The 14,032-nt window shown below is 50.8% G+C and overlaps 5 protein-coding genes across 5 annotated transcripts; 2 read left to right on the forward strand and 3 right to left on the reverse strand.

The window, feature by feature from the left end:
- Positions 1-692: 692 nt before the first annotated feature.
- CTRU02_213481 (eukaryotic translation initiation factor 3 subunit clu1) lies at positions 693-4,792 on the forward strand (the record flags this gene model as incomplete). Its single annotated transcript, XM_036730790.1, has 4 exons — positions 693-723; positions 795-881; positions 934-989; positions 1,043-4,792. 4 exons carry the CDS (start codon positions 693-695, stop codon positions 4,790-4,792), a joined length of 3,924 nt encoding a protein of 1,307 aa, XP_036577566.1.
- Positions 4,793-5,189: 397 nt separating this feature from the next.
- CTRU02_213482 (fork head domain-containing protein) lies at positions 5,190-7,367 on the reverse strand (the record flags this gene model as incomplete). The annotated part of the gene is made up of 4 exons (XM_036730789.1): positions 5,190-5,271; positions 5,328-6,151; positions 6,202-7,188; positions 7,254-7,367. The coding sequence occupies 4 exons, from the start codon at positions 7,365-7,367 to the stop codon at positions 5,190-5,192; spliced, it is 2,007 nt and encodes a 668-aa protein (XP_036577565.1).
- Positions 7,368-8,773: 1,406 nt separating this feature from the next.
- CTRU02_213483 (protein DML1) lies at positions 8,774-10,598 on the forward strand (the record flags this gene model as incomplete). Its single annotated transcript, XM_036730788.1, has 5 exons — positions 8,774-8,845; positions 8,925-9,124; positions 9,188-9,641; positions 9,698-10,272; positions 10,316-10,598. 5 exons carry the CDS (start codon positions 8,774-8,776, stop codon positions 10,596-10,598), a joined length of 1,584 nt encoding a protein of 527 aa, XP_036577564.1.
- A 571-nt stretch (positions 10,599-11,169) lies between these two features.
- On the reverse strand, positions 11,170-11,292 carry CTRU02_213484 (uncharacterized protein; the record flags this gene model as incomplete). Its single annotated transcript, XM_036730787.1, has 1 exon — positions 11,170-11,292. One exon carries the CDS (start codon positions 11,290-11,292, stop codon positions 11,170-11,172), a length of 123 nt encoding a protein of 40 aa, XP_036577563.1.
- A 31-nt stretch (positions 11,293-11,323) lies between these two features.
- On the reverse strand, positions 11,324-13,552 carry CTRU02_213485 (poly polymerase; the record flags this gene model as incomplete). The annotated part of the gene is made up of 6 exons (XM_070206063.1): positions 11,324-11,380; positions 11,470-11,584; positions 11,641-11,782; positions 11,847-12,531; positions 12,594-13,335; positions 13,407-13,552. 6 exons carry the CDS (start codon positions 13,550-13,552, stop codon positions 11,324-11,326), a joined length of 1,887 nt encoding a protein of 628 aa, XP_070060095.1.
- Between the last annotated feature and the right edge of the window lie 480 nt (positions 13,553-14,032).

Genomic DNA, 14,032 nt, shown 5'->3' on the forward strand with positions numbered 1-14,032 from the left:
AAGTTGCTTTGTCTAAATGTTCTGTTTACTTAGTTCCTAATCAGGCATAGTGCACAGCAGGAGAGACCCACCCCTCAAGATGGATGGACTCACCAAGACCAATGGGAGATGGTCACGTGTGGGGGTACCCCCGTAACCTTAGGGTCTTCACGTGTATTAGGTAAGAGCCGACCAAAGGGGGGATGCCGATAGGCCACCGTAGCGGCACGGGGTTTCTCTTTGAGCGACCATACGGAACATACGTAGAGCTCTCCCAGCGGAGTGGGCCCGAGAAACCGAGCTCCAACAATCCGGGCCGGTGCATTGCCGTCAATTGATGAAATGACAAGGCGACTTTTTTTCTCCCATGAATTTTTTTCCCCGTCGCTCCAAAAGCTCTCTATCCCCCACACACCCCCAAAATTCGCAACTGGCCTCTGGGTTGGAACTTTTCCCTTCTCAGGCCTTTACCCTTCTTCTTTTCACGCCACTTGGGAGTTGTGTTCTTATTGAGCCTCCTTACGTTCTTCTCCATAGTATTTGCGACCCATACTTTGGTGGTTTGTGCGATTGTTGAATTTCAAGCAACCCTCCCCGCTTCACCAATACCATCTCCTCCCTCTCTACATCAAAAACAATTTTCCTGGCCGCAGCGAACGTCCGGGATCTCCAACAGCTAGCGTCTATTGGTCTTGCATAAACCAGGAATTCCAATGTCCCAGTCCGATCAACCGACAGGCAAAGGTATCTACGACCATCTTGTCACAAACATCCACCCCTTAGCTCTGTTCATGCTAATCATACTTTTTACTCAGACAATGCCGCAAAAGAGGCCGAGCCTCCCATCGTGGGCCAGCACGAGCCCCAAATTGATTCAACTGAGGTTGACCAGGGTCTTGAAGGTAAACCGACTGCGACCCTGAGTGTCCGAGTAAGATGGCTAACTGCGCACAGCACTGATAACTCTGACCGTTAAGCTGCCCCACGAGCCTGGTCAAATGCAGATTACGGTCAGTTAAGTTGCTTCTGATTCTAAGTATATTCGCTGACTAGTTGAATGCAGGTCTCTCCTCAAGAGCAGGTTCACGAGGTTCGACAGTCCATCATCGACTTGCCTGTGGCATTTCAATATACCTGCTTCCATCTCGAGCATCAAGGCGAGCGCATCAATGATTTTTTGCCCATCTCCGATATTCAAGGCTTGAGCGAGGACCCCGAAGTTACGCTGGTTGAGGACCCTTATACTGAGAAAGAGGCCCGGATACACCTTGTGAGGATTCGGGAGCTCATTGGCGCTGCTGGAGACCGCACCGATGCGGTCCAGGGCATTCTGCCGGGTCTCTCCCTTCTCGACACTGTTGCACCCCAGTCTGAGGAGCAGCCTACTGGAGAGCAAGCTCAGCCCCAAGCGGTTAAGGATACCAACGAGCAGTATACTTTCGATGCCACGGTTCCTATCACGACTCTGTTGCCTCCAGTAGCTGAAGAGGAAGCCCCAAAGACAATCAAATCTATATCGTTGTCGCCCTGGAACCCTCCGCCCTGCCACTTGAAGCAACGGGGTCACCTTTTGTATGTTGTGGCCACTACCAACGAAGGAGAGCAACACCAGATCACGGCTCATGTCGGCGGTTTCTTCGTCAACAAATCATCCAACCAAAAGTTTGATCCTTTCCCCCGAGCTGCCCCCAAGGCCCACTCGGCTCACTCACTGTTGAACTTGCTCGACCTGATCTCCCCTTCATTCTCGGGCTCTTTCCTAAAGCTCCAGGACTTTAACAATCGCAAGGATCCTCTTGCGACTTTCCAAATTACCAACGCTATTCCATCGGCACCCTGGATTGTCCCCTCAGCTTCGTCTCCTCTCTGTGCGCATACCGCCGACTGGACAAGGTCGCAAGAGACTTACCTAATTGCTGGTGCCGACAATACTGACACTTTGCGGGATTGGAACGAAGAGTTTCAGTCGGCGAGAGAGCTGCCCAAGGAGACTGTACAGGACAGGGTTTTCCGAGAGCGTCTCATGTCCAAGCTTTTCGCTGATTATAACGATGCGGCTACTCGTGGCGCCGTGCTGGTCGCTCGTGGGGAAATTGCTCCTCTAAACCCCACCGAGTGCAAAGATGCTCAAATCTTCGTTTATAACAACGTGTTCTTCTCTTTCGGTGCCGACGGTGTTGGTACGTTTACTTCTGAAGGAGGTGACGAGGCTGCCCGAGTTGCAACTGGCAAAGATGTTGCCGGTGTCAGACTAGTCAATCAGTTGGATATTGACGGTCTATTCACTCCGGCTACGGTTGTGGTTGACTACTTGGGCAAAAGGATCGTAGGCCAGAGCATCGTGCCCGGTATCTTCAAACAGAGGGAACCTGGCGAGAACCAGATTGATTATGGTGCTGTCGACGGCAAGGACGTTGTTGCCGCCGATGAGAGATTTGTCCCTGTCTTTGAGAAGTTGTCGCGCGCCCTCAAGGTTAAGAAGCATGCTGTCTGGGACAAGGATGGCAAGCGCGTTGATCTCGAGGCTAGTGTGGAGACCAAGGGCTTGATGGGAACCGACGGAAGAAAATATGTCTTGGATTTGTACCGGGTGACACCTCTGGATATTGACTGGCTGGAAGAGCAGGGCAAAGATTATCAAGAATATCCGCACCGAATGGCCGTCCTTCGCCCAGAGCTTATTGACTCTTATGGGAGGAAGAAAATGAAAGCCTGGGTTGATGAAGAACTCGCTCGACGCGGCCAGGCCAAAGAAGCGGCCAAGGAAGCGGCCAAGGAAACCTCGACAGAGGCTCAGAAAGTCGAACAGGTCACGACAAAGGACGATGACAGTGACGACAGCGACGACAGCGAGGAGAGCGAGAGCGAAAGCGAAAGTGAGAGTGAGAGTGAGGAAGGGTCGGAGTCTGCCCAGAAGGTTGCCAAAGCTGAGAAGCCCAAGGAACTGGAGACGCAGGAGCCAAAGGAGTCGAAAGACCATATCGACCTTTCCAAGTTCCAATTCTCTCTCAACCCTGATGTCTTCAGTGGCCAGGCCCCGCAGACTGATGCCGAAAAGTCTCAAATGAAGCAGGATGAACAAGACGTTCGTCTTGCCTGTGAATATCTTCAGGAGCAAGTTATCCCTGATCTTGTTCGTGAGCTCACGGACTGCGACATTAGCTTCCCTATGGATGGCCAGTCTCTTGGACGGCTCTTGCACAAACGGGGTATCAACATCAGATACACTGGCAAGGTTGCTGCTCTCGCCTCAGATTCTCGCCTGCAATGCTTGCGAGACATTTGTGTGCAAGATATGGTCGCTCGATCTTTCAAGCACGTCGCTGCCACATACCTACGCCATTTGCCCGCTCCATTTACATCGGCATGTATATCTCATCTCCTCAACTGTCTTTTGGGATATCAGTTGAATTCTAAGCCAAACGCTGGTATTGATCCCACTTTAAGGTCTCTCTACTCTGATGCGGATCTGTCCTTCGAAAACCTCACACCTGAAGATCTTCGAGCCAGCATCGCGGAGCAGGCTCTGAAGAGGTTCAGATACCGCCTCGACGCTGACTGGTACTCCAGCGTTAAGCCTTTACAGTTGCTGCGTGAAATTTCCTTGAAGCTCGGCTTTCAGTTGCAAGCCAAGGAATACAACTTCACCAGTAAGCCCCTCGAGCAAGCAGTCCCGGCTCCTACGACCAATGGCACAGCCACCAACGGCCAGACTAATGGCGAGGGCAACAAGAAGAAGAAGAAGAAGACTATTAGGGACGCTTCGCCCACTTCTTCATCCCCGGCGCCCCCAGCCACTACGTTTACCGCTGATGACATTGTCAACATTGTGCCAGTTGTGAAGCACTCCTGCCCTCGTAGTGCTCTTGCTGAAGAGGCCTTGGAAGCGGGTCGCATTTCCATCATGCAGAATCAGCGCAAACTCGGCCAGGAGCTTCTTTTAGAATCTCTATCCCTGCACGAACAGATTTACGGCATTCTTCACCCGGAAGTCGCTCGCGTTTACAACACACTGTCCATGCTTTACTACCAGCTGGATGAGAAGGAAGCCGCCGTCGAGCTCGCTAGAAAAGCCATCGTGGTTTCGGAGAGGACAGTTGGTGTTGACTCCGCCGAGACCCTTCTTAACTATCTCAACTTGAGTCTCTTCTTACACCAAGCTGGCGACAGCCACGGCGCTCTTGTCTACGCCAAGCATGCTCTGAAACTTTGGAAGATCATATATGGCCCCGATCACCCCGATTCCATTACTACCATCAACAACGGCGCCGTTATGCTGCAACATCTCAAGGCCTACCATGAGTCTAGACTCTGGTTTGAGGAGTCTCTTCGTATCTGCGAGAATGTTTTTGGCAAGCAGTCTATTAATGCTGCTACTCTTCTCTTCCAGCTTGCCCAGGCCCTTGCTCTTGACCAGGACTCAAAGGGCGCTGTCAACCGGATGCGTGAATCTTACAACATCTTCTTGAACGAGCTTGGCCCAGAGGACAAGAATACAAAGGAAGCAGAAAGTTGGCTGGAGCAGTTAACGCAAAACGCCGTATCCATTGCTAAGCATGCGAAGGATGTGCAGGCACGACGTCTGCGTGCTGGCATCCGTTTCACTCCTAAGGGCTCCCCTTATGAGGCATCAGCAGTCGCCCCTCGTCTTTCGACATCGCAACCTACACAGTTGGACGGATCGTCGCATATAGACTCCCGAAGCATCGATGAACTCATCAAGTTTATTGAGGGTACTGATCAGCAGACTAAGCCCTCCAAGGGAAGGCCAAACAGGGGCAATCCCAAGAGAAGGGGCAAGGCCTCAAAATAAACCAAGAAAGAAACTCCCATGAGTCGGTGCTGTGCGTACCCCTTTGACCGTTGTTCCTTGTTTGGCATTTCGACATTGTCAGTTTATAAGGGCACGCTTGTATTTTTATCGGACAATCTGTGACACTGAGGCTGGAGCACATGTACTCTTATAATTGGGTGGGTAGCACACGGTCGGTGCATTGTCAGAGAACACTACGACATATTCCGGCATGCAGAAAAGTAGCATGGGGTAACGCCCTTCAGAATCACAGTCTCTTCACTCTCAACCATAGTTCATTCAGTATCATCTATATTCATGCCGAAAAAATGCTTGTGTACTAAAGCACGTAACTGCAATAGATGCTAATGATACACAGAAGCCAAAATTTCATTCCTCGTAAAAAAGCAGCCACTTTTCACGTATGACCGTTCATGGCACTAGCTATGGAGATTCCCCGGCTAACGGGTGCATGGTATGACCCAATACTTTGAAAACCCCTTCAGTAATGGTTAGTACTACGACGCAGAGCGTATATGGTTGCTAGTAAACTTACTTTGCCAGATCGAAACCTTGTTCCTCTTCGATCTCGGGCGGGTTTGAAGGCTCGCTTGGCACCTCTCGTGATGACTCCTTGTTCGGAGACCTGGTGGGGCTGAGATTGGGCGACTTTACAGGAGGGGGGCTGCTGCTCTGTGGTATGCCACCTAAGGATGGTTTCGAAGGGCTCATGTCGAAATGGGCAGCGGGCTTCAACGGTGTGCTACCAATATCGGCATACTTCCAGAAGGGCGCTGGGGAGCTAGTCGGCATATGCTGGCTAGGCCGCTGGGCAGTGCTGGGCGGAGCTAGTCTAGGATGGACACGGTGAGGTGCAGGGGTTACAAAGGATGCTCCATCTTCAGGAAGATAGGATGATGTTAGAGTAGGGGACTGGTCATGGTAGCTAGCCGAAGTGAAGCTCGTTGAAGCTGACGCGCCCGCGCCTTTACGTGGTCTCGGGAGAGGACTGCCATCTGCAGTCAATGCTGTGCTCGGAGGGGCAAGACGTCGTGTGCTGCGGTCTGGGGTCGACTGTGCTGCGGCCAAAGAGGAACTGGGTGGTGGTGAACCCGTTGCCGACACTTTCCTCTTTCGTGCTGAGACAGGCTCTCTGGATGTCATGTCTCTTGGTCCGTGAGTAATGTAATTCAGCTGGCTAGGAGATGAAGGCGCTGAGGATCCCCTGTGGCCGCCTCGGCCGCCCTTGTACGCACTTCGGGTCATTTCTTCTCGCGCCTCTGGTACAATCTGCCACTTCATACCCTTACCAGGCTCATCAGTGGAGCGTGCAACCTTGTCAAACGCCTTATTCAATGAGAGGTTATGGCGAATAGAATTCTATAGAGAACGTAAGTTGGTGAGACGACAAATGGAAATCTGGAACACACCTGCCATCCAGCGGCTTGTTGATGTCTGTAGTAGGCATAATTACTCATGATAAAGTTGTATATTCCGTTTAAATTGAGCTTTCCTTCTGGTGTATTGATTATAGCTTGGGTTATCATTTGCGCATAGCTATATTGCGGTTTGATGTGCTTGTTATCGTCATGACTTAAATCGATGTCGTTTGAATTCAACAATAACGTGCCGGAGCTTGAGTAATGCGGTGACTTGTGCTGCGATGGTGTTGGCTTACCACGTACTGAAGGAGGGGTCCCTGGCCGCTTGTAGTCCGCCGGGGCTGGCGCCAGGGGTTGTCGGAATTGTTGGCCCCGCGAACTCCTAATGGTTGAGCCTAGTGCCGATGAAGGCTCGTCCGGTAGGTCTGTCCTGGACTGGGGAGGACTTGTGACGTCCTGCCGTGACAAGCCTGCTCTCTTTAGATAAAGGGCGTGGATGTGAAGAGGGCTTATCTCAGTCGGCAGAACGAACATCATCTCCGTGCCACCAACATCGAGCACTTCGCCACTCTCGAGGCGCCGAGAGCTTCCTTGTTTCAGAGGGGTTCCGTTTACTCGAACTCCGTTCCTCCCCTTAACTTCTAAGAACCAAATCTCTTCTTTGGAACTGAAATAGATGCGGGCATGTTGTCTCGAGACCATTTTGCTCGGGCCGAGATCGATGTGAATATAATCTTCGTCGTCCTCGTCCATGCCTTCGGATGAGCGGCCAATATTTACAACAAGCTTTGTAATGTAGAACGTCCAATCCTGCGCAGCTATTTTAGCATAAGCCTGGACACCGTTTTTATTGGCTTCGTGTATTGAGTTCGCGTGATCTTTGCTGGCTTGAACGGGGCCTTCCTTGGGACAAAGCAGATGCTGAACAACTTGAGAGAGCAGCTGATCCTCATCGCTTGCAGGCTGTCCGGACTGATCAGCAGTGAGGCTGGATTCATCCTCGTCGGCAGGTTCGGTTGGTGGAGGCTCTTCGACCTAAAGGACGAAATGTTAATAACGTGCAACGGTACAATATTGCATAACAGGGAGGTGTTAATTACCTTCTTGCGGCGTTTGGCTGGCCGGGTAGGCGAGCTGTCATCTAGTCTTGCAGGGGACGTATCCCGACGAGCGTCGCGGCGGGTGCGCTGTGAGCGCTTCGATGATGCCGGCATGGTGTGCAAACGGCTAGTTCAGGCATGCGGCAGCTCTTGTGAAAGAACCGAGACGGATGACCTTTGGCGCGTACAGGAGGCAAAAAAAGCGATGGGCGGCGTAGGTTCAAGTAGTTAGTCCTAGGGAATGAGGAATGGTGAAGGTCTTGTTTAGTCAACTTGCGAGGGCTGGGCCGACTGCAAGTTCGCGGCAGGGAAATGCCACTAGGAGGGGAGGTGCGCTGTATCTTTGTCTCTGAAAGGGATCGGGTTGCAGGTTGTAGCAGTAGTACTCAGGATTACAGTCGGAGCTGAAGATGTTGGTGGGCGGTTGGTTGTACAAGGGTTGAGATGCGGTCGCGAATGTCTGGCACGCGTCGCCCTTTTTGGGAGGGAGGGGGAAGGGCGTTAATTAAGTCGGAGGCCCTAAGGTAAGGTGTTAGGGAGCTGGGGAAAGCCCAAGAGCGATGGCAACAACGGCCAAGGTACTCAGGTACTTGGCTAATTACGTGCATTGTGCGCGAAAGTCGCGTACCCCTGGCTTCCTGGCTTACCTCAGTTGTGGTCTTCAAAAGTGGTTGGGCTTATCAGTAAAATTTCCCCTGTTTCTGTTTTCTCCACCTCTTGCGCGTACAGTGCTCACGAGACGCTTAACACAGTACTTGCAAGCTGCCTCAGGAGTAAAACAGATTCATTCAGCAGCTCAAATTCAGCCCTTTCTCACTAAGGAAGAACTTCTCGAAATGGGTGGCATAATAGTAGAGAACTAATTTCAATACACACCTTTACCTTCTATACATGTTGGCTCATAAGAACCAGTATCTGGCAGAGGTATCAACTGACCATGCATTGGAATTGGAATCCAATTAAGGGGGGAAAGTGACATCTGCGTTCATTCCTCCTAATGTCTCTATCCCTAGAGTCCGAAGTACTGTAATACTCTTCGCGTGTCCCTGAGGACACTAGCCAATAATTTGAACACCATCTTGAGTTCCCATCCTTTCGGACCCTGGCGCAACGTTCAGCGGCATGTTGCCCTCATTCCACAAAAAGAGGATAGCGGCTTATCGTACCTCACCTAGTGAGGCACTCACATTGCCGTTATACTCTCATTCACAGTGAGGTAGGGAGTGAGTGGTACAAACCAAAGATTGGCACAACCGCAAGGTCGAAACTTGTATAGGACCCGTCCCGGGTCACACCGGTTGTCTCAAGTACGGCGCATCACAGCCGAGTGGTCCGAACGTGTACAGGCCCACGTCGAGGCTCGATGCGTCCCCGCTCCGATCTTGACACCAATACAAGAAAACTAGCTTATTCATCTCCAGCTGACTTAGATTTAAGCTATGCTAGCTGCTACCCAAACCACACGCCTAGGACTGAGCTACGAATAGCAACGGCTCGCAAGTTGTTCCGACTTCCTCAAAATGCACGAGATTATTACTCTGCAACTAGGCCAACTGAGCAATTACACAGCAACTCATTTTTGGAATGCCCAGGTTTGATACCCTAATGATAGATGTGCCATGATATATCTGCACCTCGTAGCTGACTTCTGTGCCCTCTCCTCCATGATAGGAATCCTATTTCACATACTCACAACAGGATAAATCCTCAGTGGACCACAATGTGCATTGGCGGCCGGGGGTAGCACTCGATGGATCCGAAACCTTCCTTCCACGCACTGTCATCTATGATCTCAAGGGTGGCTTCGGATCGCTCCGCAAAATCAATGCTCTCTATGACGCAAGCGAAGAAGGCGCTCCCGCCCACCTTTGGTTGGTTTTGTCGATATCCCATAGCCGAAGATGATCTATAGTGTCTAACCACTCATGCTCCTTCTTTCGCAACAGGGAGGGGTCACCTCATATTCACAAGCAGCCTCAAATAGAACAGACCGCCTATCAGCAGAGCCTTGACTATGGTACTGCTGCTTCACCACTCAAGCCGTCTGACGTGCGCTACTGGTCCGATTTCTCACGCGTCTTCTATCATCCTAAGTCCATTAACCAGCTTTACGATTATGAGCTAAACTCAACAATCATGCCATTTGATAAATGGGCATTAGGCAGAGAACTCTTCGACACACTCGACAAAGAACATGACATCGTTGACCGGGATTTCCGTCCTTTTGTAGAGGAAGCCGACCAAATGCAGGGCCTTCAGATTATGACTACCATCGATGATGCCTGGGGTGGCTTCGCGACCGAGTATGTCCAGCGGTTACGAGATGAATACGGAAAGGCTACTATCTGGGTTTGGGGGCTTCAGGCACCTGTTCCAGCAGCAAGAATCGTGCGAATTTCCAAAACCCCCCCTTGAATGGAATTAACTAAATCTATTGTGAGTAGGACCAAAGACGCACCCAAATGGCCAACACTGCCATGACCGTCAGGGGAATGTGTGAGAATGCCTCAATGATGGTGCCCATGACACTTCCTCAAGGCCGACTGCACTCAAATATCAGTCTGGACCCAAGATCAACCTGGCATACCACAGCCCTGCTCAGCACAGCAATGGAGACGGCAGGGCTGGCGTCTCGTCTTAATGCCAGTGATGCCAATAGTGGGTTACAAGCCACGTACAATAGTCTCGTCGGTGGACTTAATTTGAGTGGAAAACAAACTATGAGCCGGCTACAGATGACCGTTGTGGGGCCAGCCTCAAATATGAAGCCCAATTCTCAGACATCGCAACCCGCTTTGGACCATGATGATGGAGATGGCGATGCCCAACTGGACACGGATTTCTTCGACATCGTAAGAGAAAAGCCCACGGCCAGAAGAGGGGAATCTAAGGGCACAGGCCGAAAACCCCGGGTCTTCGGCCAGACGATCACAACCCGTGGTGTGCCTGGCCCTATAAGTGACTTCGATCAACAACTGGAACAGCCAAAAGCAGCACTTGTGGAGACCAGCACTCAAAGGTGAGCCAATACGCGAATCAAACCTCGCACATACACCTTTTATTTACCATGCCCCTAGATACTATACAGAGGGAGGATTCCCAATGCCAGACAGCTTCCCTCACATCTATCGTGACGCCAGTGGCCAACCATCCACCGACGCTTTTGGCATCAAGACCAGCCTCTCAACCGATTCATCCGTATCTACCGCAATGAGAGCACTTCGAACCACCGTTGCATCTTCTATTGGCTTAGAAGACCGCGAAGACATCAGCAATGAGCTCGCTGACCTGGCTGAGGCATACCGTGAAGGCTGGTCGAGTGGTAGTGACGACGAAGACGACTAAGCCGACCCATCTCGCACACGCCTCGAACACAACCGACATTCAATTTACCATGTCTTTAAAGTAGGTACCTTGCCCCAAGAGCTCACCACTATATACTGACGTATAGCTCATTAGCTCATAATCTTGACTCATGGGGAGTACATAACTCAGTGCAATGTCGCACAACGTAGCGGGAATAGATAGTCTATGATACGACACAGTCTATTCGTAAAGCTGTGGGATACCTAATGTACAATTGACTTAAGGGCTGTGGTCGGCCAAATGAGCATAGAATATATTGCATCGCATAACAACTGTATGCTCCCTTTCTTGTTATCCTCATGGTAGGTGCCAAGCTTGTCCCTGTATTGCTCTTTAGTAGTTTATGCTCATCCAGGCCAGCTCATAACAAGCTGCCCAAGGTGAGGAACATACCAAAGTCCACAATACGTACTGAATTTTCAATATTTTAAAATCGATGGCTCTGTTGGGTTTGACCTAAGCTTGTCCACATGTAGCGCCAACAAGCAATGCGGAGTTGGCGAGCTCGCACCTGAGTTTGCATCCGGATTCGGCGAGCTGTATGGAATCGTCAATGTCGTCTCCCCTGCTGATTAGTGATCAAGTGCAATAGAAATACAGCCAGTGGTGTGTATGCATCAAGCAGGATGTTGGACAGAAGCATAGCCTGAGTTTCTACCGACACCGACGTCATGTATATGTGATGTAAGGTCTACAGCCCACGGTCAGCCAGCAGCTGTCACTGAGGCTTGCTGGCGCTTTGCAGGCGGTTGTTGAGTGTCCTGTACGGCACATCAGTAAAGCACATCTAACGGGGGTGAGCGGCCTCATGAGCTGTCCAGCATAAGCTGAAGCTCAGGGCATGCAGTACCTCTGAAGCGTTGCGCTTTTTGACCTGCGCGGCCCCATTCGCACTAGCTTGTCTCTTCTGAGGTTTCTGGGGCTTCTTCTCCCCGGATTCGAAAACGTCGTCTGGCAAATTGAAACTGCTGCTAGGTTAATGACTCTCTCCAAACAGACTTTTATTCGTCTCCATGCTTGCCTCCGGACGTGTTGGACAGTTAGGGAGTTGAGTTCCGGCTTGTATTTTTCCCATGCTGTACACAACGACTTGAAGTTGTCCACCTGGTAGGATAGATCAAGAGATTTGGCGCCTAATAAGTCAGCATTACACATAAATAAAACTACGCAACACAAGAGACCTGGAGTAACGAAGTGCTGGCTACGAGTCCGTTTGCTGTGACCTACCTTCGCTTAGTGTCAGCCCAATATAATGTGTGGTCGTGAACACTTCAGTCGGGAGGGAATGTCCTTCTTTGCCCTCCAACTTGACCTTGAACTCCTCACCCTCTTTCACTCCCGCAATCATATCTTTCATTTCAGATCTAACCGCAGTTATGCCTTCTGGTTCCGTCTTGATACCGGGTGTGCCATTTGAAATGGCCTGCTCGGCTTTCTCTTTTGCTGGCCCTGTAACATTCATGCCTTCGTCATCACCATCTTTGGCCAAAAAATCAAGACTTCCGGCCTGAACTCGTTGGATTTCTTCGTCATTTGAGCATCTGTGTCGTCGATCATAGCCCTTGTTGAATGCGTGGGCTAACGCTATTGACTGGTGCTGTTCCAAACCCTGGACCAAAACACGAACCTTCGACTCAACATAGCCGGACCAGACTTTGTGGGCCTCCTTATCGGTGCTTGCGGTGACAACGGAAATATAATACTTGTATCCTTGTGTGAAGAAGGTGTGTTTTATAAACAAATCACTCCAGGGGGTTTTACCCATCATGATGTTGTCCGTGATATCGCAGCCTCGTTGCAGCTCCTGCTGAATAACTGTCATGGCTGAACGCGTGATATTATAGGTGGCGCACATCGAGGGGTACGCAGGAGTGATGACGGGCATGAGATGGAATTGGTCTCCCTTGTAAACCTAAGGCGAGTGTGAGTGAATTCTAGAGGACGCTGAACCAGGCTTGAGGGACGGCAACCAACCTTGGGATTCCAGACGCGTACTTGCAAAGGGCCGCCCTCGACATTCTTGAGAAGAACGGGTTGTGGCCACGGCCAGCGACGCATAATATGAAAAAATTTGTTGACGATGACAGAACTAGCGGCCTTGGGGTACAGTTGACAGACTCGAGCAACCAGCATAGCCCATGCAACACCTCCGGGAAAGCCCATTATGTTGGCATAGATTGCACGGCGCTGTGCCCAAAGCTTGATGGCTCGCAAAGCCAACTTAAAGGTGGTCTCCTCTGGCACTAAGCTTAGAATTTCATCCGTAACCCGGGTACCATTCAGCGATCGGAGTTCTGCCTCATCTAAACCTCGAAGCAGGCTGGAGTCCTGGACATTGAACTTCTTGGGCAGCTGCTTCAGCATAGCGATGCGAGAGAAGATCAGGTCGATGCTGATGCCCAGGAACTCAAACTTGATAATGGGTACGAAAGCATCTGCCACAACAGCCATGTCCGTAATGGCGCCGGCCGGGGCCATTTCCTTTAACAGATCGGGAAAGATCTCGAAGTAATCAGCTCGCGTAACGTACTTCGGAGCGACAACGAGAGTATCGATATCTGAGCCAGGTCCAAAAACGCCCAGACGAAAGCTGCCATAGGTAAAGATTTGTCCTCTTGCGTCTCTGATAAGAGCCTCATTGCCTTCTTCCTTCTTCCGGGCCACTCGTTTTACGAATTCGTCGCAGATCAGTTGAAGTTGGTCGATGACCTGGTACCTGCAAGCATCCCAATTAGCAGCCATTTATAATTTGAGGTGTGAACTGCGGGAAGATTCTGCATCGCTCACCTCTTCGCAGTCTCTGCGGGACTCTCGAATGTGTTCTGCTTCCGAAGCTCTTCAATGAGGGCTTCCTTCGCCTGATTCTCTGCTTCGGTTGGAAGAGCTGTAGAAATGGGCGGCGTCACGCCGTAAGCTCTCTCTTCGCTGGCCATGACGAGGTGCTGCTTCGGGACTTGATTGGAAGGGTCTACGAAGAACGTCCAAGCTGGAAAAGGCAGTTGGGCGAAGAGGCACCGGGCCTAGCGATGATGGAGTGGTTAAAAGATTTGTCGGAGAAGGTGTTTTGAACAAACGCAAACAAAGTAATGGTAAGTGAGAGCGGATACAGGCTATCCCGCTGTGGTAATCTTACTGGGGTGCAGTTAAGCTGGAGAAGGTACAGGGAGTGCACTTTGCGCTACCTTTGGATGCCTTGGCTGACGACCAGGTTCAGACGCGAGGCTGAGGTGAGGCGCGTCAATGGCGGCAATCTTAGGTAAGTCCTTACAAGGCCCATCACTTATTGCCATTAGCCCAAGCCCTTTTTTTTTTTCCCTATTTTTTAGTGTTAAAACTTTCAGGAAATGCAATCAGCACGTGGGTCTTGGGGCAATGGTGCACCTGCAATTCTTTGCATACTGCACTACAGAGTA

This window comes from Colletotrichum truncatum (assembly GCF_014235925.2).
Source record: "Colletotrichum truncatum strain CMES1059 chromosome Unknown Contig_0010, whole genome shotgun sequence".
Taxonomy (NCBI): domain Eukaryota; kingdom Fungi; phylum Ascomycota; class Sordariomycetes; order Glomerellales; family Glomerellaceae; genus Colletotrichum; species Colletotrichum truncatum.